Source organism: Pomacea canaliculata, linkage group LG11, assembly GCF_003073045.1.
Source record: "Pomacea canaliculata isolate SZHN2017 linkage group LG11, ASM307304v1, whole genome shotgun sequence".
In the NCBI taxonomy this organism is placed as follows: Eukaryota; Metazoa; Mollusca; class Gastropoda; order Architaenioglossa; family Ampullariidae; genus Pomacea; species Pomacea canaliculata.
This window is the reverse complement of record NC_037600.1, coordinates 9,526,841-9,552,678: the sequence shown is the minus strand read 5'-3', so window position 1 is coordinate 9,552,678 and position 25,838 is coordinate 9,526,841. Positions and strand designations below refer to the sequence as shown.

Sequence of the window (25,838 nt, the reverse complement as noted above, 5' to 3'; positions counted from 1 at the left end):
GAGTGGATCGAACAGAGAACGTTGTCTTGAGACTGCTAACGTTCGCACCCGCTTCTGACTGGGTGTGAATACAATATTGTCTCTAAAACATAAAATCCCGGACAGCTCAACGTGTGTGTGTTCGGAGAAACAAGTTGAAGATGTCGTCTGCATTCACAACAACAGCAAAGACGCAAGTAGCGAGCGCTGCACACTAGTCACGTGGCACGTGTCCGGGAAAAACTAACAAACATTTAATGAAGGAAAAATATATAAAAACCTCCCCAACATGATACCTGCAGTGGGAAACATTGCAAAAGGTAAAACATTCGGACAACTAAGATGTTTTGTTTTCTTTGATATCTAATGTTACAACAAACTTGAATCTTCCCTCAAAGAGGACGACGGTTTCAGAAAATGTATCACGTGTACTGGCAGCAAGTTAATATGTGTGTGTTGCTATCGTTTGGTGGTGGTGGATGTTGTCATGGTTCTTGCTTGTAACATAATTTTGTTAGCTTTAGTTAATTAAGATCCTTCAGTATACAATCAGCAGTTACTCGGTGAGGAAATAGCAACACTGGGCGTGGGAAAGTTAGGGAAGTGGAGTAGGAGCTAATAGCTCATCTCTGTCGCTTACATTCTCTAAAGAATTCACCATCACCTTCTGACCCCACAGGTTGTTTTCCCAGCTCGTCTGGCTGAGCTTTGAAGCTCAATTTCAGGGCTGTGAATACCAGCCCCGCCTCCAATGGTATAGACAAAACGGTTAGACAATAAAAAAAGGAGACATTATAATCTTATTCTTTACGGTCGTTAAAGTTTTGTGACTTTTTTTAAAAGAAATTTGTCTTTAGGGTTTGCCCAAAATCAATTAACAAATGTCAGGTGTGTCATGTCTATCTCAGAAGCTCTACTCATATGTTCTTGGACTAAGGTCGCATGCACCAGCGAAATTGCAGGAGATCCTGGTGTGGCGCTGACGTCAGCAGACGACATTACCAACGGATCGTTGACATTACGTCTCTGCACCCTGGCCCACCCACGGGTGGTTATTGAAGTGGCACTGCCTGTCAACTTACTGCTGTGTTTATTGAGTCACGTATTCAACCTTTGTACAGCGAATAGTTGTGAGATTGTGTTCACAGGGCAATGTACACACAAGGGATATATATCCACAACACATGGTTGTTTCGAAAACGAAATGAGAATTTTACTGGTGCAGAGAAACTCATTTATATTAAAAAAATTTCATCTTTGTTTATAACTCTATTTTTATTTTTTTATTTATTTATTTTTGTCAAATATATTCATTCCATCGAGTTCTTGGTGGTGCTAAAGAGAAGATCATTCTGTGTAAGCTTGTTTTAATAAAAATTCTCATCATCATCATCATCATCATCATCATCATCAGTGTTCTCTTGTATATCGCCTTCGTTCTGCATAATATCAACCATAACAAAGCACTTCATTCCTGAGGCGGGGTAAGCTGTTCACCTGTGTGTGTTATGAAGGGGACAGTGTATTTACTTACTTTACACTCGTGAAACACGATCTTGTGGGATTAAAATAGCTCACCATGGTTTGGGATTTTATAACTTCGCGAAGCTGTAGTGAGCTTTGAAATATTTATCATGAGCTTGTACATTGAGAACACTCAACTTGCGGAAAGAGACTTCCTACCTTCCGCGACTGACTCGCGACTGAGATAATAGTAACACAAGCAGGACTTTGTGAGGAGACATGAATAGCTGCAATCATCTGGCTGTCAGCCCAGCTCGACACAACCGCTTTGTAAAGTCGTTTGTGAACAGGTTTTGATGGGGACAGAGTTTTGCCTTTCATGGGAGGAGTCCTAATGTAATGCAGGTGATGACGAGTTCTGCTCTGTTATCACGAATATCCTAGGAGCTATGGATGATGTGGTCAATAAACAAGACTATAACTTGTCCATGGAGTTACAATTTGGAGCTATGCAAGTTTTCTGTATTGTTAGGCATTAGGCGGGAGTAATATGTACACATAGTTGTAAAGGGACACTCAAGCACGCGTGCAAACATGCACATGCACTCACCCACCCACACACAATATCAGAGATGAGTCAGAAAGATGGGCAGGCAGGCAGGCAGGCAGACCTACAGACAGACAGACACCGAGTGAATTTGCGATTAGACTTCTTCGTGAAATAAAAGCAGTCCCGGAAGCTTTATTTCAGGGGTATGCGAAGTTCGCCAGCACCGCCGCGACGACAACATCGTTGTGCACAGGACTGGTGGCTGGTCTGCGCGACTTGTCGCGATGTAAACTGCAGTGTGACTGTCAAAGATAAAATTCCGAACACCTCACAACAAGCTGAACAAGCAGTGCACGCCTCCTGTTGGCCTCAAGACGCCCGATGACTGTTAAAGAAACGCAAACGTGTCCGGGGAAGTCGTAGCGGCAAATCCGAAATTTGTTGTCATGGCAGAGACTGTGTGACCCTCGGTTACTGTTTCAAAACTGAACAGATTCCCTTTTTCACCAAAAATACTTATCTGTGTAAATCTTTCATCAACAATACGACCTGCAAAGTGAATGTAAGTACTGATGACAATGTAACTTGTCCTGCGTTTGACTTAGGAAGAAGAGAGTTTTATTTTCTATTTATGAATAAAATATTCTTTTTCTTTTCCTTTGGTGAATATTATAACATGGCGTGCCTGTAATGTAATTAGGTCGTGAATCTGGAGATCTCAGTTATTTTCAAGGACTTTTGTCTGATGTGTAAAATTATTTGTATGATGTGACCAAGAGGTCATAGTGCAGAGGTTACAGCATTAAAATAAGACAGTAGCCGTGCATTTAGCAGATCATAATTCTATGCAATATTATAAAACGCAATTATTAGTATTGTTATTATTTGTTTTTTTATGGTTTATGTTTAGTTGATGTTGTTTTACATGACGATGATTAACCTGGGTTGTGACTTTGTTCTTGTAATTGACCCTTGTAAATGATTTAGTTTGCTTTAGGCTTTTATGTGAATGAGTTTCTTTTTCTTTCTTTCCTTTTTGAATCTTTCCTCCTCCACAACCTTTCTCCCCACACAGATAAAAACAAACGCACGCACACACGCACACACGCACACACGCACACACGCACACACGCACACACGCACACACGCACGCAAAAACAAAAACCCAAATGCTTGCCGCAAGCTGCAGTAAGTTGAAGTTGAAGTTTGCTTATGGAAATATTTCTTTGCAATCTTTCTTCAACAGCTCCAGGAAAGACTTTCAAAGTGCAGCAAAGACTCACTCTGAGGGTCAGGGGTCATGTGCTGTGGAACTATTACTTCCCTAGAGGTTAAAGGTCAGGCGTGGGAGTATCAACATTTCTATAGTCAAAAGTCATGCGTGGGAGAGTGTAAGTTCTGTCAGGGTTAAGGGTCATGCGCGAGGGACTTTGTGTCTTCAATGTCTAGGTGTGAGCTGCGGTGTGATGGTTGCTTGGCGACTGTCTGGTGCTTCAGGTCTTGTCAAATTTGCAATAACTCGTCCACTTTCTATGCCAGGTTCGAAGCTCAGCTATATTCACGCTGGGCCATGGTAATGTTTGTTCCTTTCGAGACTTTCATTTCTTTGATTCAATTTTTTTAAAACGTTCACCTCTACATCCATTGCTCCGTTGTCTTCTCCCGTAACATTTTAAAACAGATATTAAACAAACAACAGTTCTTTCCCCATAAAAATGTTTAACACACAAAGAACAAGTAAAAACGGCGAATAATAATGCATAACACAAGGGAAACACCGGCCTGACAAAGTGCATTACAGCAGCCAACTGAATGAAACTGTAAAATGGTAATTCTCATACTTAAAACTTTCTATTGATAAAATCGGAAAAATAAATAGGTTGCTAATAGTTGAAAATGTAACTCAGTCAGGTGGTGGACATAGCCCCGCCCCTAAACCCTGTCACTGTGAATGGTTTGAGTTCAGATGCTAGAGCTTGGGAGCAATGGCGTGCTTTGGGAATTTCCACACATCGTCATGGGGAACAGATTTCAGTTTTCCCATTTTGATCATTGTTTTCCTCTCTTTTAAGCTCTATTTTTCATTTTTAAATTTTACATATACATTCTCTCGTGGAGGCTGATTCAGACAATTTTTGATTAAATTTTAAAAGCTGGGTACAGGTTGAACAGTTAACTCGCACATGTGGTTAACCATTTTCAAAGAGTACTGGAGAATGAAATATCGGCTAAATATTGCTCATGTCAAGCGATAGAATAAATTGCCAGACATCATCTTAGATATTTTTTGAACTAATAAAAACTTGAGCAGGAATATCAATCTTTGTTATCAATATTATCGTTGGTCGTTCTCCATCCTGCTCCAGAAGACCTGAACCAATACAAAATTATCTAACACGATAACATGTAATGACAGTAGTGGGTGTGTTGTCTGGCTCTCCATCACTACCTTTGTACATGGGTTGCCAAGAGAGAACCTCACTCTCCTACATTACTTACCTCCTGTTAATCTAAGTTAATTTAACATTATTTTAACATTTTTAACATTTTTCCAGACCTTTAATTGGCTCCTTTGAATTTGAGACCCTTTGTAGGAGAGATTTCCTTCGCACAGTACTCAGCCTCCTACTTTTTGCTGATTTTTCTAAATGAAAACGAAAGTAGGAGGTCACGTGCATTATGTCATAGTGATAAGAGAAAGGTGATTAGTGATGGTCAGGGGGAGCAACAGAGGCTTGAATTTATGACTTTAGAGATTAAAGTGGAGAAGGGCAGTAATTTTACAAGATTGATATGCAACAGCCCATTGAGACATGAAGGAAACACAGATCGTTGAAACCGAGAACACACACTTGATTAATTCTACTGGTCGTGATGTGGTGTTACCCTGAGGTGACCTAAAATAGTGCTTCAACAGTTGCTCTGTTTTTTTCTATATCTCTGTGTGTGAGAGAAGAGAGAGATATTATTTATAACATGTAAGTAGTAGTGTACTGGACTGTCAAACTTGAGCAGACTGCGACGACACTTAGTACATACATATTCATCTCACCTTTTCGTGTCATTTTGGCATTTGGTACATTTTTGTTAATAATAATTAAATGTATAATTTCCACAATATTGGTATTTTTTTATTTTCAATCAGTGCGTGGTCCATTTTACGAAGCAGCATTTGTTGCAGAGCATAAATAATTACAGGAAGCACAGTTTAACATAAACGATGGTAAAGAAAACAATTGAAAACACCCTGAAGAAAGAGCACTACCCTACAGATGTTAAGCGTCTGACAGAAGTGTATCAACATCAAGAGAAACGACGCTGCAAAAATATTAAGTACATAATAAAGGTAAAGATATTCTTGAGGTGCATCTTTTTGTAATGTTTGGATAAATCTTAATACAAGATACTTTTCCCCAAAATCTAGGCTAATATCCAAAGCCGTTCTCGAAACACTCTTACGAACATCCCCATGTGTAGAAAGAAGTCGAATTCGTGACGTCACGATTGTACACAGATGAGTCATCTTGTCCTAGCTCTTCATTGGTTGAGGCCTTCACAAAGTAAGCGTATCTATGTACAATCATGACGTCTGTTTTGGCGATCTCTTATCGTCACCAGCTTGAGTTTCAATAAAAAAAATACTGCAAAATGATCTTCAAAGACAGACAGGCTGACAGTTACACATATACATCGTCAGACACAAACTGTTGTCATCTACAAGAGGTTGCCACGACCATCAACAAGCTTGAACTGTTCAAGACTTAACAGTCATGTAGGAACCTTCTCTCTTGTGCGCTATGGACTGATTCATCGCTAGGACGAGTCAGAATTTGTAAACCAAAAAAACCCCAAAACCTATTAAGTACATAAAAATGAAATTTTACTGACAGTGAAAATTAAAATATGCAGGTTCACTGTGATACAAATAACTTGTTTATAAATCGGTGATCGGATACGACAGGACCCGCTGACGAAATTCAAGAGGAAAACAATTTTGAAATATTCTTTCGTGTGTGTATGTGTGTGGTAGAAACTAAAGAAAAATGCGAAAGTGGAAATGGAGAGGAGAAAGAAAAATGCTTCAGAGATTTCTGTCGGAGTCATGCTGAGATGCTGTACCCCAAGATTGGGGAGCAGGCGTATGCTGTACCACCCTTCCAGATTCACTCCAGCAAAACCTCCGAAACAACCGTTGGCACTTCTAGAATTCTCCAGAGCAGTGAGTCCGAGAGTGATTTTCGAGGATTGACGGGTCAGAGAACGGTTGGACAAAGATTTAGGGTATGTTGTCTTTATCTGTATTGCCTCTATATTTTAAGAGTTTGTGGATCTGCTGTACTTGTATGTTTATGTGTATGGATGTGTTTTATCTATTGCTTGTATGTATGATTATATAGATGTATGTATGAGAGACCAAAGAGCTTTATCTTATTTAAAGAAAAAAATAAACACTCACTTGGGTTAATGCAAGTTAATTTTCATGACATGGAACTGAACACAAACAAGACAAGATTCTGACAACCTGACGGAGAGATATCTTGCCATCTAACCCTAACCCATAAAACTTACCTGGATAACTTTGTCTTCTTTCAAACAGGCCCTGAACCGCACATTTGAAAAATCTTCAAGAGAAAAATGCATGTTTATTATAATAGATTATGTCATGGACAACTTTATGCGGAGGTTCTACAAGACAAATTCTAAAACCTCGAGGCCATCTCTGGAGGACTTCTTCAAGGATTCAATAACAGGGTTAGTTTGTCAGTAAAAGCCTTACTATAATCTCCCTTAGTCTGTTTAATGTCTGATGAACTGTAATGACAATTTGCACAATAATGTGACGGTTGAGAACATTACATGTTGGTCTTCGGATTCTATGAACGCACAGATATATATAATATAAACAGATATACAAGCACATTTTTATCTCTTATCTTTCAGTATCACTATTTTTTTCGCTTATATAGGAACTTCATATATATATATACTTCACTGTGTGTCTGTGCAGGGAAGACATACAATATTTTTGTATAATGTTCTCAAAATTCTTTAAGCACAATGACTCGTTAGTATGTAATCATGAAATTGCTCCGATATATTGTTTTTCAAGATTATTTTCAGTTCCAAACGCTATTAAAAGTGTCCACCTTTAATAGTATCTCGTATTTATTTTCTTCTTGAAGTAAATGGTGGGTTGGATGTCCAGACGATTCAGATGAAGAAACGAAATCTGCTGGGACAAGAAGTAATCAAGATCTGATAGTATTGCATGAAGATAAGGGTCTTCTCTTCGTACAGGTAATCAATTCTTTATTTGACCAAAGAAGGTGATAAATCCGGAACTTAATTTTATTGAATTGAAGAGAATGATGTTGGGGAAAAAAGTTTTTAAAAAACCAACGGGGCAAAAAAATTGAATTATTAAATTGTGTGCTCAGAATCTGAAAATTATTTTGTAAGAAACTTCAACGGATTCACTAGAAATTTCATGTATGTGTGTCTGTAGCAGACATTTAAAAGCAGGAATTTCCGTCTTTGAATTTTTTTTTTTTTTTTAATATGCATGCACTTTTAAATGAGACGGTGACTCGTTACTCATTACGGTGACGATTACTTCAGTTTAGCTATATTTGGTTGTTTATTCACAGCTATCAGTCGGTAGCTACTTTACTTTTGTTTTTAATTTATAGCTATTTCTGTGTAGCTAAATTACTTTTCTAAGTGAACTTGCGATAATCTTTCTATCAAGCATGTGTGTGTGTGTGTGTGTGAAAATACTTGCGCACACCTGCTGTTTATGTTTCTTTCATGCGATATTTTTCCTTGTAAGATCAAATCAGTACAGAAAAATAAGACCACGACAGATGAAGCTGTAGTGAAGTCAATAAAAGATGGACAAAAACAGCTTCTACAAGATGTCAGTGTTCTAAAAAAGTGTCTACGAAAGTCTACCCCACAGAGCGTGACAAAGGTGCTGGCGCTTCCGAACCTGAGAAAACAAGACCTTCACAGTGTAAGAGATGTTGATATTAGCGCTGGTGGTGGTGGTGGTGGTGGTGGTGGTGGTGGTGGTGTAACGGCGGCGTCAATGGTGTAGGTTTATGCGATGGTTGTGGATAAATGATTAACGAATAAACGAATAACGATATAAAATGGATGTTGATGAATGTACGGACGGACAGACGTATGGATGAATGGATGCTGCAGTAGGAAGATGCTAAGCTACTGACGCATCACCCTCATCAGTATCGTCGTTGTCGTTTTCATTTTTGTCGGATAGTTTGTTATAGAAATGCATTTATGTTTAAAGATAAAACAGATAAAAGGATTGGTCGGCAAGGACGTTAAGCTTCTTCTTGCTGACCATCTGTCTGGTGATGAAGATTTTGGAGTGTGGTGGGAAGAGCTGGATAAAAAAAGACTCGGTTCTGATAAAATCAAAGAAATCGTTGGCAGGTACAGTTGAGCTCAGAACTTTTCTAACTTTTTCACGCTGATGTTTGAATATCGGGTGGGTGTATTATTTCCCTGATAACAGCATGGTGCAAAATTCACACACCCATGCAGACAAACACACGATTTTATTTTTGTGCGAAATAAACATATTTGAACTACGTACGTATGCTTGTGTCCTTAATAATGTTTATTATCACAGATACCTAGGGCTTTTTTCAACACCTCAACAGCTCCAAGCAGTAAACGAACGCCATCATGTCAGGGACCACTGTGATGCCCTCCTGTTTACTGGCAGACTCTTCAAGCGCCTCATATTTACACAGAAGCAGGTGAATGTGGTCTAAAACCCATTTCAGTGACTGTTTAGTGCCAGTAAAACAACAAGTGGACTGGGCTAAATGCCCGTTCTTTCTATAATGAACACGAATATATAATTATGTTGTTTATTCAGCAAATGCTTACATTTCAATGCTTTTCACTATGTCTTACTTTTAATAACTTGTTTTTATCTGAATAGCTGAAGATAATCTGAAGTTACAATATGTACAGATAGACATATTGGAAGAACACGACAACACCGAAGAACGTATACATAAGCGGTCCTCCAGGATCAGGAAAAACTCTGATGCTCATACAGCGATCCAAACTCTTTCTGAACTCAGATCCGAAACGGTCGTCGTCTTGACGCATATCGAGGGAGAGAAGGCAGAGCTGTTGGAGAATTCATCGTTCAAACTTTAACAAGGGATAGCAATGTAGGAGAAGGAAGGTTGTACACCTGGCTTTGGACATAAGTGATAAGGATGACTGCCAACATCAACTTAAAAAATTCAAAAAAGGGATGAAAGTAATGTTTATCATCGATGAAATGTTCTCCCACCGAAACTGGGAATCGATCCTCCAAGCGCTTCATCAGCAAAGTCATTGTTTCTGGTGTGCTGGAATAGACCCTGAATTTCCTTTCAAGGGAATAAATTGCACAACCGAAGAGCTTACGTCCATACTACGTTGTCCTCCGTCTGTCAAGAAAGTCCTTTCACAGGTCGACTGGGAGAAAAGTCGCAGATCGCAAGGCGGGTGTTACAACTCCGAGTCGGAGGTAACCGAGAGGGGCACGGAGGGACCTATCCCACTGTGCATCAGACACGAAAAGCATGTAAAGTATTCAGAACAGAAACCGATTCAACTGTCCCGAATGCGCAGAAGAACTTGTTGATATTTTTCAGGAAAAAACTGAAGCTGATTCACACTGAAAAATCGTCAACAGTTCGCTTGCCATGCAGCATCGTCATCCTGTACAACATTCCCCGTAATGAGTACCAGAATACTGAGTCTCGCCAAGTAGAGATAACAAAGACAAATTTTGACAAGTACAGTAAAACTTTATCAGAGTGCACATTTCTAGGCAAGTTACAAGAAAATCTACAAAATGTTGAAGTTCATACTGTTTTGAACTTTGAGGAAGGTTTCATGAAAGGACATAAATGGGACGAAATTCTTTTCACCTGGGTGGACACTTTCCAGGGACTGGAAAGAGACATTGTTGTTTATCTGCCGGGTGATGGAAAGATACCAAGATCAGAAACTAAAACTGGTGAGAGACCCGTTCCTGGTGTGCGAAAGACACCCAAAGAATCTGATACCGGGAAAAAATCGCAGGCATCTACAAGCCAGCATCATTCACCACACGTAGAGCCCTCACCTCGTGAGAAAATGAGAAAAAGAAAGAGCCCTTCGCCTTCAAGCCGCGGCCATCCCAAGGTTTCCAAACATGACCATAGGGCTCTAGAGCCTGAGACGACACGACAGTCGCACAAATCTGAAGTCAAACAACCGCCTACAAAACAGGTAGAGACTTCAGACCGTTGGATGAGAAACAGAGTACCAAGCCCAAAACGTCATCCTTCATCTCAAGCCTTCCGACATGGGCCAAGGCCTTGAAACTGAACCCGAACCCCAACCATCTACAAGCCAGGAGCGAGTGCAGAGTCGCAAACCTCAAGATCGACCAGAGACTTCAGACCGTAAGTTGAGAGACAGAAAACGTGGCCCTGGATCCCCAGGGGATCAGCAGGAACCAAAACCGAAGAAAAACCGACCAGAGTCTGAGATCGAACCCCAGTTACAAGCCTCTACAAGTCAGAACCATTCTGTTCAGTATGGTATGGCATCAATGATGTTCAACGACGATGACATCCAGAGGTACAGCCAATGGGATCAGACCAACCTCTTCCTCGCCGCCTCCAGATGTTGCGCTCAACTCATTATGATTGTTCCTTAACTAAGGTGCTGTTGTGAAGGGATGACTACTTAAAAGTATGAAGAGGGTAGTTGGCAAACATTCAGTACTATGCACCTGCTTGGTAGGAACCTGTTGATGGTGACATTTAAGCGAGTGACCAAATTAAAACTATTTTGTGGTTAGAAAGCAGATTTCAAAATTAGAAGCATGCTAAAGATTTGATGATAGTTGCTCTATTGTTGTCGTGCAAGACTTTGAATAACTTCTATGCAGATGTCTATGCAAAAATTGCAACTAATCTACAAAGAGGATTTAGCAAGGTGTGTTTCTTAATAATTCTTATAAGAACGCTCGAGTAAACATTGCGCACATAACATTCATTAGCTTGGACGATTAGTAACCGTGTAGTCGTCTTTAAGAATATTTTTATTTAGTCTCGACATTGATTGTTAATGTATTTTATAGTGTTGTTGTTGAGCTTTTCAATCATTATTAGTGACTCACACGTGTAAAACTCTTGAAGAAAAATAATTGTGTTTTGCTATGAAACGTGTTATCAGGTTTTATTATGCAATGTTCTCTCCCCTCCCGTCTGCAAAAGACAGACTCGTACGTGTGTGGATGCTTGTGTATGGATTGGGCTGTCGGAAAAGTCAAAAGGTATTTTTCTCTTTTTCTAAGGGCATTAATTTATATTAAAAAAACAACGATCAACAAATGATATTTTGTCCGTTTTATTCAATAACTCTTTGGCAAAGAGACTTCATAATTCAAGATGTTGATTTACAGCCTCATCTGAACTGATTATACCACATAAAGAGTTTTGATGGAAGCGAACAAGTCGAAGTCTGAGGTGCAAGGTGAGGCGAGTATGGTGGGTGTGGCAACACTTCCCATCCAAACTCCAGTAACTGTTGACAGGTGATCAGAGTTGTGTGTTTTCTCCTTTACGATTAACCAGCGCTGGATCTTTCTAGATGATGGATTCGTTGAAATTGCCGACAGTCTACATTCAAATTGTTTGGTCCTTGATGAGGAGCTCCCACCAACCGAGAGCATAACCTTCCTCTGTTGAATGTCTACTTTCTATGCCTACATCATCACCTTGGGACCAAGACCATCTGACCATCACTTTGTTGTAAACAATCCACTTGCTCATCCCTAGTTATCAGACACTTCAAAAAAAAAGATCGTTTTCTTCAAGTTGTTGTAGAGCAGTGTGAGCGGAAACTTTATAAACTTTTCACAATTAATGAAGCGTTCTTCCCTTTACGGAAGTAAAACTTTAAAATATGGCGAACATGAACAGCTTGGTCTGACATCTTCAGCTTAGAATAACTCTAGTTATTCCAAAAATGGACTAGCTCCGTTTATTGCAAAAATATATTCTGACTTTTCCGACAACCCAACATGTGTGTGTGTGGGTGTGTGTATGTGCTCGTGCAAATGTGTGTGTGTGTGTGTGTTTATACATTGGATTTAGCTTCAAGCTCAAACTTGCTGCAATATACGATTTATCATTCTTGTTACTATTCACAAAATTGTTGTTGTTGTTGTTGTTGTTGTTGTTGTTGTTACTCGCAAAACATTCAGTTATGCACTTGAATCGTTTTGCATCTCCTAACAGTAAGATGTATACATATATCAAAACATACATATTTAAAAATAACGATTATTTTTAATTCATGTGATATTATCATATTTTGGGAAGTTCTAATGTTTTTTTCAAAACATTTAATCAGATGTGTTTGATTTGACTTGGGAGACTTTTGTGATCGATACTATTTTCTCTGTTTATATTTATTTACAAAGGAGATGTAACAAAGGAAAGGTTGGAAATACACAGTCAGAACCTCATGGCGTGTTAGAGACCTGTCACGTGACAAACTGCTTTGTTTGCTTTCAATGAGCGCTTCAAGTGACTCTCTCCTGTGTGCATTCACTACTTGTAAACAAAATTGCTTTCATTTCCATCTGATCTAATCAACAGTGAGTATAGCGACCTTCGTGAGTCAGTAATTTGAGGGTTAGTTGACAAAAACAGGAAACAAGTGTAGTGAGAGAGAGAGAGGGGGATGTTGAAATTTGAGAGAGAATTGTTGCGGTTCTGTTGAAGGACAGACAAAATGACTCGGGGTAACCTAAGGCGAAAACAAAAACTGATACTGGCTCTCTATTATTTCTATTATTCTAATCAGCAAAGGGTTGTGGGGCTTACGGCGACAGACATCCTGAAAGCTCTGTCCTCTCTAAACACAGACCTGACCTATCGACAACTTCGTTATTTTCCTCTTTGTCTTTTTCGTCTTCCTCCGCCTCCTCTTCGTCTTCTTTCATTTGTTTTTCCTTAACCCTCCTCTACTTTTTCTGCTTCCTCCCCTTCTTCCTCTACTTCTCTTTCCTCTTCTTTCTTCTCAACTTCTTCCTTTTCTTCTTCTTATTCCTCTTCTACTGTGTCAGGTTTATTGCATATTTTTGAAAATTGTTCATTTGACCCCAAGTCTATTGTATGTCAGGGTGGCAATGTCAAGCAGTTCTTAAGAGAATTCAAACCAAGACTCACAGAAAAACTGGCCAGCAAACTAATTAGTAGTGATCTATATTTATTCTCTATCTCATTTAAATTATCATTGATTTCTCCTTTCCCCCTTGCCCGACTTAGGTTGTGGAAACAAGAATAAGGAGATTGCCCAATCTCTCTCTCTCTCGCCATTTATACAAGACTTCAACGTGAACACTTCAAGACACGGAGTGTGTAGGTTGAGGACTGTAATGATTACCTTGCTCAGGTGTGCGGACTCTAAAGAAACTAGTTCTTTCGTCAAGCATGAGCTGTTAGAGGGCAGGTAGGTGGTAGGTAAAGGAGAGACAAGCAGTAAACAGCTCGACACTAAAATACTTGTCAGGACACACAGTATGAGCGAGTTAGTTGGGAACGGTATCCGATGACGGACATTCCTCTTGACGGGATTTTTGCTAAGGAAGAAGTCGTTAGGTTACAGTTTCAACTTACTTTTGTTGTTACCTAATACCTCATGCAATGTCGCTCACCTGGGTTTCAGGAAGATAAACCGTGTCTGTGGGTGGACAAAATTATTTTTTCTGACATCAATCTTCCATCCTACTACCCACTCACATTCCTACACACCCATGAATCCATGATATCAGATTTACCAGGATGTCAAGCTTCACTGACATCGTGTGAATAATAACACACGTGGGTAACGGTCTAACAGCATGAATAGAATGATCATAGACAATTCCTTTGGGTTCAGAATTGCAGGAAGAAAACAATGCTTCCGTCAGAACATTCTTTTATTTACTTTGGTATTTACAATGTTTCAATATTTCAAACCTTCTTAACAGGGTTTAGAATTGTTCTCTCCAACCGAGATTTTTTTTTACTATCCAACGATACAAAACCTTTGCTGTCTGCTCACCCATGCATGTCTCAGTTTACTTTTCTATCCTACCGTGTTTCCCCGAAGAAAAGACCTAAAATTATTTTTCCCGATGCTCCTACCTCAACTAATAATTTAAGATCCTCATTCAGACGGATTGTTTTGTTTGTCCGTTGAAGCTCATGACAGATATCAGATGACAGATGAATTTAATTATAAAGTAGTGGTATCAACATATTAATAAATAACTTGACGACTTGCCATAAGATGACAGGACTGTATTAGAAAATGAAAAAATGGCATCCCCTGAAAATAAGCCTTTGTACCCTTTTAAAAATAAATTACCGTGAACAAAGATTTTTCGGAGAAACATGGTAAGATAAAACTTCCTCCACAGTGCATGTTCTCGCCATTCTGAAGTTCCCAGTCTTTCATACTGAGTGTCAAGGAGTTCACCGTACTCATGCATGAGTGATGAGAGATTCCTTTCAACAAGGGCGACAAAAGTTACTTTCAAATGTCGTGTTGTCACTAAAAACATTAAAAAATAAAAACGGAAAGAAAAATAATCAAACTGGTTCCCGGTGAAAACCTAAAGAGAGAACATACACATCTGTAGCTTTTGTCAACCAAGTAGGTAATTCTTCATGTCAGTATACACACAACATTTCAGCACACAACAAATCTCAAAAACTCTTAAAAGACATTATTTTGCACACGATGCATGTAAACTGTCGGTAGGAATCCTAGAGAGAAAAAAAAAAGCCCACAAACAGCAAATATCCTTTAGTGAAAAGGAAACCGAAAGTAGATGACAGTTCTCAGAAAATAATCAAAGACATAAGTGTGTAGGTAGATCAATGGGGCGGTGAAGGTGGAATTTATTCTCTCAACTCTAATGACACCGAGACTCATGTCAAGTCGAGACTGTCCTCTGCAAAACACGAGGGTCTGGGTTCGTTTCTTTTTCCTGTAAAGATGTTAAGTAAAGTCATTAATAATATAGAGCTGTGAGACCAGCTTGAGACCTTTGACAGTTAGTGAAGATAATTACCAAAAAATCTGGACAAATCAAATGAGTGAATCCTAAAAAAAATACTTTACTTAAAAACTCGCAATTCCCATTTTCTAAATTAAATTTTTTTTTCAGTTGTTTTTTTTTTTCTCTCTCTCTCTCTTTCGAAACGTCGTTTATATGAAAATGATGAAAAGGTAATGGTGTTAGTAAAAAAAAAAAAACCTATATATATATACACACGTTTGAGGGGGATTGATGTCAGCAACAGATTGCATATCACGATATTGACAGAGGCCACGGCATTGTTTACTCAGAAATATCGCAGTTGACACACAGCACGATATCAATAGCCATGCACCTAACGGCCAGACCACATACAGTCTCTTCGTTTACGATGCAAATATAAAGTAGGAGTGCCATGTGACTAAAAAATATGATATGAAACATCTGGCTGGTGATCTGGGGACAAAACTATGAAGGATTGTTTGTATGCCGTCAGCACCGACACGTTGCATAGAACTTATCTACTTGTTGGGTAGACTGGCACACCGACAAGTGATATCCGCTTTGAAAAGTATTTATGTTGTTTGCGATTGCGATTTACGGTCACATGAACTGTGAATTTGAGGTTAGGTCCTGTGTACTTGTCTACCTGAACGCTACGTCACGTGTCCGTTACTTCTCAGTGCATGGAAAGTTTACAGCAGACGACGCGTGACGTCAGGGTCAGGGCTATTTATATCCGATTTGCTGGGTTGGGGAGGGGTCAATGAACAACGAATCCCTGTTGGTAGAACAAGCAGCAAGTAAACAAAGTGTAGAGTTATGCCTCAAGGATGAGAACTCTGACAGGACTGTGCCGCCGTGTGTAGGGAGCTTGCTTTTTTAATTAATATTATCTCCCTTACCAATGTCATTCTTTATCTCTAACCTTGCATGGGGTAGTTCTCTGTTCTTTTGTACGTGTGTGTGTCTATGAATTTCCACATTTTTTATTATTTTATCTACCTGTGAATAAAGTTATTATTTGTACCGTTCATTTCGTCTTTGTTGTGGGCGGCGTTTATCAAAGGTTCGATAGGTAAGTCTGTCCCGCCTCTGGCTGAGCGAGTGTGTGTGTTGGTGCCGACTGTATGAACGGTTGTGAGTGTGCATCCGGCGACACTGGGGACCAACCGCGACAGATTGATAAACACAGTGCATCCTGTCCATCAGAATAGCACATAAACACAGACTTAACTGTCTATTACACACTTTTCCTTTCTGTCTTTCTCTCTTCCTTTCTCTCTCTCTTTGTTTTCTGGGTAATCTCCCCCTCCCTCCCGAGTGTGTGTGTGTATAGCAGCTGACTGATATATTTGTCATAGGATGAATTATATTCCATTATAACCAGACTACACTTCCACTTTATTACACATGTCTCTACCATCGCTTACAAATAAACCTTGTTTAATTTTCTTCCTGTAACACAAACTAGTTCCTTTGCATTTTTTCATCAACTATCACACATGGAAGTGACCCGTGTGTTTTTTATTTTTACAATTGTTCCAATCGTAAAACAGAAACTTTTTCTTCACGAGTTGTTTCGGTTTTCTTACAACTTCCTCTCTCAAGAGAAGTTTGACTCAAACATCGTGAGCCCTTCACAGACCGTAACCGTCATGGTAGAGACAGTGTAGAGACCTCCGTCGACTCTAAATGTGGGGATCGCTGGTTCGATGCTAGGCCCGTCTGACGTGGTGAAGGCTCTCAGTATGAACTGTCGTCAGACCACTAAATACAACAACAACCACCGGAGAACCCTTGACAGACGGGGACTCGCTGCGCGTGGTTGCCGCCCACACGTCGCAGTTATCACAAGAGAGAGAGAGACTGACAGAATAACTAACTTTCGAAGTAGTGGCAGCCACACTTTCTGTCGCTCTGTAGTTTTATATTTCTGTCTTTTTATTCATACATCGCTTTTAGCCACTAGATGAGAAAGTTATTCGATTTGCTAAATTTAAAAATAATCGTGAGAAAGATGTGGATTCTAAAGCAGTGAGCTGACAGTGAGTTTGGTGACGGATCGAATCCAGTGTTCGCTACAGAAAGCATGTCGAACGTTGGGGCTTTGCGAGGAGGAGGGGAACCTTACCGTGGAACGTGTGGTCCAGGCTCCTGTCGATTCGGAGGCTCGAACAGTTCACTGACGTCGGCGGTAAGAATCACCTTTTCTTTCCTTAAAGGGGCAGAAATCCTACAAGCGCCATGCGCGTCGTTATGGTCGGCATATTATGCAGTTGTGGTTACTGCCCTTTGATTTTGTTACTAAATCTTCCCAAGCACGTGATTGTCTGCTGCTGGGTACTTGTGCTGGAGTGCGCGTGCGCGCGTATGTGAATGCGTTTATGCGCGTGTGTGAATGCGTGTTTGTTTATGTATGTTTGAATGCGTTTATATGCTCGTGCGTGTGTGTGACTGTGTCTCTCTCTCTCTTTCTCTCTTTCTCTCTTTCTCTCTCAGTGGAGTAGGAATCAGTGGCCGTAGGGGAGGGGCAACGAGGTCAGCCCCTTCCCTCCAAGATCCCGGATGGGTGTCAAGAATATTTTTTGCCCTCCTGTCCCCTCTCCCGCGGCTCATTGAGTGAGACGAGATTCCTCACAAAGTGACGAAAAAAAAAGTTGTCGAGAGAGGGAAAGAAAAGGCGAGAGGTGGCAAAGAATCAAAGAGAGACCTATTACACAGCAAGTCAACAAGTCATATTTACATTTACAAGTGCAAATGTTGCTGTCATATTTACAAGTCATGTCGCTGAAATTAAATTAGTCATTTCTTATCAATTTTTATGTGCCCAACACGAAAATGACAAATCGAAATGCATAATTAGCTCTAGTTTTTTTGGTGTAATTTGCAATAATTATTGTGACCATCACAACATGCGTGCTAACAGTAATTAAGTGCTATCACTTTGAGCCCACACAAAACGACAGTTCAGTCAATCGTCAGAGCACAAACTTGTATTACTGGACTGCTTGCAGACCATTTTTCAGTTAACTGCTCGAACGAGGCTGGTGTGTACAAAGCTTCCGGTTTAGTCCCATTCATTCTTTAGGCTCGCCGAGACTAACAGCGAAGAACTTCACAAGAGCGTTGGTCGCGGCTGACCTCTGGGGTCAGAGGAATTTTATCTAAATTTATCGTCAGAGACCATGAGAAAAATGTTAAGGAAGATACATCAACTTTTGAAACTGCATCTCAGTATAATCTTAATGTTTTTCTAGAAGTACGTGGCAAGTTGGGAGGATGAACTACTTAGCTTCGGTAAGTTTCAGTTTCCTAGGTCGTCGACTTTCAACTCATTGTTGATATTTGTGACTGTCGTACAGAATCGCAGGAAGAATAAAATCTCGGGATGTACGACCACATCCGTTCAGCAAGCAGGTCAAGGTCCGCACATTGTTGGCAAGCGGCGAGCTTTGTTTACCAGCATCCAGGCACCACCTCCAGAGAAACGACTGAAGAGAGGAGCTCTTATCACCAGTCGCTCTGTATGTTTGTCCAGTTGTCTCCTCTTGTTTGGTCATTTCAAATTTTCTTTTATCTTGATTTTTTCCTTCAATTTTTCTCTCTTTCTTTCTATTTTTTCTGACTTGTTTATTCGCTTTCATTTTTTAAATTCTGTTCCATTCTTCTATTCTCTCATCGTTTGCTCTCGTCTTTTGTAGTGTTTGTCTTCGTTCTTTTCTTCTTTTTTTCTCTTTGAAGATTAACGTGACGTATTAAGTTTATTTTTTCAGTCCTCGTCGCCGATTTCTCTGAACAGGTATCTGGAAACGGCCCACCACCCCACCGACGGAGGGCGCTACCAGGTGGTGTACACACAACAGTACACACGGCACGTGAAACTCGTGCAGAAGGCATTGACAGTGAGTGGCTGGCAGTGATGTACAGACATCTACTCACAAACACCAGGATTCTCTCACATTTCTGTGTGTGTCCTCTCTACATCACCACCACCAATCACCCACCACCCACAATTTCGATTTTATAAACAGGTCCCTCTCTCTTTATCAGAAAAATTCGATTTCGATTTCCTTCTGCAGCTCACTGACATCCTTTTCAAATGAAAAATAACCCTTGCCGAGACATGAGTAGATAACACATGCAGCCTATTTAAATAAATCAGTACTTGCACATTTTTTCCTGTTCATTTATGTTCATTAACGTTCATAACTGTGTTGTTTATCATCGAGACAGGAAAATGATGATAGCTTTATAACAACACATTAACAATGACAGTTTATTAACCCCTACTTACTACAACATTCATACCTGACACTTGTCAAATAAAGTAACGATGAGAGAGATTTACTTAAATGCTTCGTTATTTATATCTCTGCAAAGGGACTTAATCGACGACTGAAGAAAAAAGAAGGATCAGAAAAGAGAGGGGTTGTCTCCCGATGGAGCGCTCGACACTCCGAGAAGCTGTTTCCGGGCATGTGCCGGAGGACCTACTGTGTCCCTCCGGTCTTCATCAACACTTACGGAATGAGGGAGGACAAGGAGTGTTCCTTCAAAGTCGGGAGTCCCGTCTTCAAAACGAGAGTGACGGAGAGCGACCTCCGAGGAGATAACAGCCACCGAATGGTCGCGAGAGCTTTTGAGGTAACACTGTTTGGATGTTTGTATGTCTGTCTGCGTGTCTGCCTCCAAGAATGACAGACTGCATTTGAGAAATTTAAACCAGTCAGTCTGTCCGTTGATCTATGAATACAATCGGGTGGGGAGTACAGATAGGTTAGAGCAGTCATCTAAGAAGAGACTAAACATTCACTCTGCCCACAAGATGGTCAACCAAAGAATTTTTTCCTCCCATCAAGCGGTAGCCAATAAAACATTTCGTTTCCTACAAACAATCTTTTTTTCCAACACTTTGCCAACAACAACAACAACAACAACAACAATAACAACAACAACAACTACTACCACCACTTCCATTCTTGCTGTCGTAGTCCTTGAGCCGCCAACTGGAGAGACAAGGAGATACCTGCATGTTCCTCATCTCCGACTACACCTACGACAACTACTTCCGGTGGTGTCGTGACCCGCGACAGTTGTGGCACGAGTGTGGCGACTGGTTCCGGCGCCTTCAGCCCGACGCCTCGTTGTTCAGCCATGGCGGAGAGCAGGATTCGTAAGGCTGGCAGTGTTTCTACTAGTCCGCTACCAGTATTCTGAATAATTAAATCTGTGAACTGATCAGTAGTACATCCACCTGATCATAACCTAGACAGAGGAGTTTGTAAACTACTCAAACCACTCATAAACTGTAGAACCAGACGGTGTTAAGTCAGCTTCCCTGACCTTTGTCGTTGGAGAAAGGAACATGACGAATGCAGCAACAGACAGAAGGGGTTTTATTCCTCACAATTGTGATGAACGAAAGCTAGCAGGTCCGGGCCTTAAAGTTATTCGTGCTAACAATTTTAATTTTTTTTTTACAAAGTCAGACACACACTGTCCATTCCTACAGTCAACCTATGAACTCAACCATTAAAACCATGCAGGCTGGATTCTCAAGCAAATGTTGACGGGCTTTCATTTTTGCTTTCAGATGTTTTAGTGTTCCAGAGGATGCTGGAGTCCAGAGACATAAAACTGGTCTCATCGTTCTTCATCAAGACAAAGGCATTCTGCTGATACAGGTAAGCAGCTGAAGCACTTCAGGACGTGGGACTGGTTCCAGCAATAAATTACTCCAGGCCAAGAAGTTATTTTTAAGTCTGAGGACAAGTTCTCATCTTATTTTCTAATCTAATTAAGTTTAATCATCAAAAAATCTCTTTAAACGAAAAGGGGAGATAAAAGAAGGGACAAACTTAATTTTATACAACGATTAAATTTCAGACACGCACATGAAGATATTGATAGAGAGAGGTCCATAGTCCACAAAGGTGAGCTCAAGGCAAGAAGACGCACAAGCACACAACACTTATCAAATGCGTTTTAAAAACACATTCACCATCATTCAGATTGTAAGTACTTAATCTCTCTCCTCTTTCTCTCTCCTTCTCTCTCCTTCTCTCTCCTTCCCCTCCCCAAACGTATGTCCTTGTTTATATGATGTATGGAAATACGTATTCAAATAAGGAAGAATTCTCCACACAGTTTATCGCCGTAAACACGATATCTGTTTGGACAATAGTCTTTTGTTCTCCTTACTTTGCCGACACCCATGATTGTTGAGATCAGATATGCGGTAGTTTGTTGTTTTTTTTTTTAACATATCCATCCACCAACGCGGACGTTAAACATTCTAATGGAGAGCTTTCTGAAATGACTGTTGTCAACCTCAGACACATTAAATCTCCTCAGGACTGCCTCCCAGTATTCTTAAAGGGACTTATCACAATATTGAGAGTAGATGATCCTATGATCGTGAATAAATGCATAAAGCCAGGAAATAAATGCTAAAATGTTTTCGTGCTCGTGAAATGAAGAAGGGTGTGTCGCCAAACTGTTTTCCTGATGTCGCGTTACAGGGAAGATTAACGATCAACAATGGAAAATGTTGACGAAGGTGAGAAGAATTTTCACAGGCTAGGTCACGATCAGTACTTCTATCATCGTGGATGGACAGCGTTGTAAAAATAATATGCGAGCATGTGTTTGTTTGCGTGTGCTTTACATGATGGTGAGTGCGTGTGTTGAATATCTGTATTATGCTGGTCAAGGGTGGATGCCCCGCACAGAGTACTTTTAATGTGAATACGTCCTCAGACCCATGACCTGTCTATACACTTAGATCAAATCTATTGGAAGCCAGGAGACGTCAAGGGAGATCATCAAGCTGAAGATCGAAGACTGCATCAGCCGACAGTTGAACAGAGACGTTCACATTTTATGTGAGCTCCTTCAACCAGACCGCGCCCGTGACGTCACGAGGGTGTTGGCGCTTCCGAACATCAGCACCGAAGACCTTCTCAAGCTCGATCTCGACAATGTAAGCGAACTTCAAACTACCATTACGTCACCTTACCATTAAACTACATGACGTCATCTCCTCGTTAACATTTCAAAGTCTCAGGAATTTCTTCTAATTAACAAGAACTCTGCACAGTCTTCATGTGCACGACAGTAATCTCCGGTAACAACAATAGATACCTTGAAAAATATTCATTTATCCGGATTATCAGTAACCAGCAAAAGGGACTGGCTGACTGACAGACTTGCTCACTCACTCACACACTAAATAACTGACTGACCTGAAACTTTTATCATTCTAGAGGTTAGGGAATAACGTCGAGTTCCTGCTGAAAGACCACCTGTTAAGCGCCGACACAGGTATCCCAGAATCACAAGCTGATGTCACGAGGTTCTCACGCTGGTGGCGACAACTTCCGGACAAACCTGTACCTCTGGAGGTCATCAAAGAGATCGCCGGAAGGTACAGTACGTTTTTCTTGAGGACATCTTCACAGAAGGAAGAGTGGGGCAAGTGGCCCAATAAAAAAGCAAACCATCATTATTTTGTCTTTCAATAAAGGGATAGAGCACAAGGAGGGAGAGAAGAAAAGACTCCATTTTCAAAACTTGCGTGCAAAGGGAGACAAACTTATGGAAAGTATCAATCCTTTGGAAACAAACTGAAGTGAACTACTGATCTATCAAGCCCAGCGTTTTTTGATATCACATGCATTTTTGCTGGTCTTGCCAACGTTAATCCATAAGCACAGCATATCGAATGAAATTCTTCTTTCTCAAATCGTTCTAAAAAAATAGAAAAGAAAGTAAAATTCGACGATGTCAAGGTAGATTCTCTATTGCTCACGCACACACAGCATTGTATCTGTGATATGGAGGTTAAGAACCAACGAGAACGGTGGACGCCTTTCCATCTTCGAGTATACAGTTCTTTGGTGTTATTTGTTATCATGGGCATCTTGCTACAAAAAAACGATTTTAGGATCAATCGATCCACTAAATAAATATAAACCTTTATGAATGTGCTGGTACTTTGGACTGATATATATATATTTCACATAATGTTTGGGGTCATAACACGATCTAAAACAATGCCAACGTATTAGTGGTTTTTTTTTAATTCGGGGTTTTAATATCTTTTGCGATTATTTGCATTCCCCTGACTCGCGATGTTTATTTCCTTTGTGAACAAACTTAGAGTTGACGATGATGATATTTTCAGAAATAGTTATATTATCATTCTTTGTTTGTAAAACTCAGGTACGTCGGAATACTCTCAACACCCATTGACCTGCTTGAAGTCAACGAACGCAGTCGAGTGCGGGACTTCTGTGACGTCACTTTGCTTGTTGGGCGTCTGTTTAAACGCCTCCTGCTCACAGACGAACAGGTTGGTAATGTAATTCTCTCCCCGTCCAACTTTCTTTTCTTTTCTTTATCCCTCTTGTTTCTTTGTTTTTCTTTTTCATGTCTACACAAAACTTTCAACAATACTTTTTGATTTGCTGTTGTTCAGGAACGGATAGTATGTCCGATGCTAATTGTTGTATCAGGCACAGATTGTATCGTTTACAGCTTCTGAATCAAAGAAAATATATAGTGCAACCTCTTTGTTTTGCTCGACGACTATTGTCTGTCTTATTTCTATTTTGGCGATGGTCTGTCTGCAGACAAACATACTGAAGACGCGAGCGTCCGACAAGAGAGTGTATTTGTGCGGGCCCCCCGGTTCTGGTAAGACCTTGCTACTCATCATGAGAGCCCGGATGTTCCTATGCGAGACAAAACTGCATCACGTGGTCGTCCTGAACCTATACCGGGGGGCAAAGGGGAGAGTCATCGGATCCCACATCATGAAAGCTCTCTGCCGACCTGACGATACATACGGTCATGGTGTCGCAGTCGTCAAGTCCAGGGTCCACCACGTCTGCCTGGACCTCAATGACGATGTAAGCATAGTGCAGGTGGTCCGGCAGACTCTGCCGTCAGATGTGGAGATGAAGGACGTTCTGTTTATCATCGACGAGGTCCTCCCAGAGAGGTACTGGCAAAACATTCTGCTGGCGTTAGGGGCGGGGCTGCGGAACTGTCACGTCTGGTGCGCTGGTTTGAGCAGCAACGCCCCTAAGGGCCTGTCAGGCTGCCAGACGAGTTCCCTAAGCCTCGTCCTCCGTTGCCCGCCATCCGTGCAAAACGTTCTACAGCGCGTGGACTGGGAGGATCAGCGGAAGCGGGCCTACCGTGGGGACGCGGACAACCCCAACGTCGCTTCCAATGGCCCCGCCCCTTTGAGCATCAGGCACGAACGTCACCAAGGGGGCGTAACCGTCGCGGAGTGCGCCAAATGCGCCGAGGAACTGGCCAGTCTGCTACAACATGAGCTGCATCTCGTGAGGCCACAGGACAGGGACCCTGCGTTGCCTAGCGACATCGTCGCTTCTGTCCAATCACCGGTACAGATTCCTTGCCAGATCATCGTTCTGTACAGTGTTCCGCGCCAGCAGTTCCGAGGTTCCAGTCTAGAAATGCGGGACGAGCTAGAGCTGCCTGCCGATCGCTTCAAACGTCACGTGGAGAAGATGTCCTCGTGCATGTTCTTCGTGAAGCTGAAGGAGAAGCTGGGTAACGTCACACTTCGTGTAGTCGAGACGCTGGACGATCCGTCAGTTGAAGGGGGAGATAATTCTAACGAAATCCTCTTTTCTTGGGTGGATATTGTCCAGGTCTGGAAAAAGACGCTGTTATCTTTCTGCCTGGAGACCTCTCGGCAAAAGAATCATGTTCTGAGACAGTGGAAGGAAAGCCGCGAATACAGTCCTCAACGTCAATGATTTTTGCAGAATTAGAAGAAATAACAAAACCTCACCTCTTATCAGTAAACATGACTGACAGGATCCCTGTAGCTCCTAGGCGAAGCGAAACTCATTTACAGAGGACGTTCCTAAATAAATTTGTTTCCGGACAATCTTTCAACAGTGAAAGCTTCTCCAAAGCAGCATATAGACACGATGGCGCAACGATCCATCTTTACTGGACCTGTGACCGTCACGGACAGCAGTTTTGTCGGAGAGTTGAAACCTCGCGAGATGGCTGTTCCAGGTTTGTCCAGACGAGACTTACTCCCACCACGAAAAGTCATCCAACCAGCTCTTTCTCAGCAGCAGAGCCACGCCCAAACGAGGCGAAGAAATCGGGAGATGAAGGAGAGGCGAGGTGGAAATTATATTGGAAACTGGGGTAGCGGGTATGCATTGGCTGGTGGAGGACATCGCCAGGTACAGCGAATGGGAACAGAGCAACCTCCTGCTGGCTGCATCCAGATGCTGCGCGCAGCTCATTATGATCGTGCCCTGACCTCCGGCAAGGATATCGAGGTGAGTTGGACAGTCAAGCTGGCCACGTGACCCTGAACGACACCCTGTTGAAAACTATCCTTCAAGGCACCATCGAGGGTGGCCGACACCATAGTGGCCAGAGGTGACAGAATAAAGAATCTTGAATCTTACTTCAGAGCTGAGCTCTAATAAAGACCAATAGCAAATGCGAAAATATCGATACTTTTACAGGTAAAGCATAATACTTGTTCACTGGCACTGTCATGTAATTTATAACAGTTATGACAAAATTTACCATATTTACCATGTGCAAATGTAGAATTAAGAACCTCGATAAATTGAATTCATATATTTCTCCTGAAACTATGTAGAAAGACAAATATTATAATTATGAAACCATCATTTAACAAGTTGTAATTATACT

At 41.1% G+C, this 25,838-nt stretch overlaps 2 protein-coding genes across 7 annotated transcripts; both read left to right on the top strand.

The window, feature by feature from the left end:
* The first annotated feature begins 1,414 nt into the window (after positions 1-1,414).
* On the top strand, positions 1,415-12,548 carry LOC112575598. Of its 5 annotated transcripts, none has more exons than XM_025257565.1 (10): positions 1,415-2,555; positions 3,240-3,330; positions 5,175-5,339; positions 6,024-6,274; positions 6,591-6,745; positions 7,177-7,291; positions 7,824-8,006; positions 8,304-8,449; positions 8,649-8,778; positions 8,999-12,548. In XM_025257565.1, the coding sequence occupies exons 4-10, from the start codon at positions 6,104-6,106 to the stop codon at positions 9,188-9,190; spliced, it is 1,092 nt and encodes a 363-aa protein (XP_025113350.1). In that variant the 5' UTR covers positions 1,415-2,555; positions 3,240-3,330; positions 5,175-5,339; positions 6,024-6,103; the 3' UTR covers positions 9,191-12,548. The 5 variants fall into 5 exon arrangements, with proteins under 5 accessions (XP_025113350.1, XP_025113347.1, XP_025113348.1 ...); XM_025257562.1 differs by having other exon boundaries at positions 3,240-3,384; XM_025257563.1 differs by having other exon boundaries at positions 3,240-3,384; positions 5,139-5,339.
* A 4,238-nt stretch (positions 12,549-16,786) lies between these two features.
* LOC112575590 lies at positions 16,787-25,628 on the top strand. Of its 2 annotated transcripts, XM_025257544.1 has the most exons (10): positions 16,787-17,310; positions 18,479-18,640; positions 18,890-19,018; positions 19,497-19,760; positions 20,108-20,289; positions 20,710-20,800; positions 21,901-22,098; positions 22,382-22,542; positions 23,340-23,469; positions 23,750-25,628. In XM_025257544.1, the coding sequence occupies exons 1-10, from the start codon at positions 17,206-17,208 to the stop codon at positions 24,908-24,910; spliced, it is 2,583 nt and encodes an 860-aa protein (XP_025113329.1). In that variant the 5' UTR covers positions 16,787-17,205; the 3' UTR covers positions 24,911-25,628. The 2 variants fall into 2 exon arrangements, with proteins under 2 accessions (XP_025113329.1, XP_025113330.1); XM_025257545.1 differs by lacking the exon at positions 16,787-17,310 and having other exon boundaries at positions 18,501-18,640; positions 18,916-19,018.
* Positions 25,629-25,838: the final 210 nt, after the last annotated feature.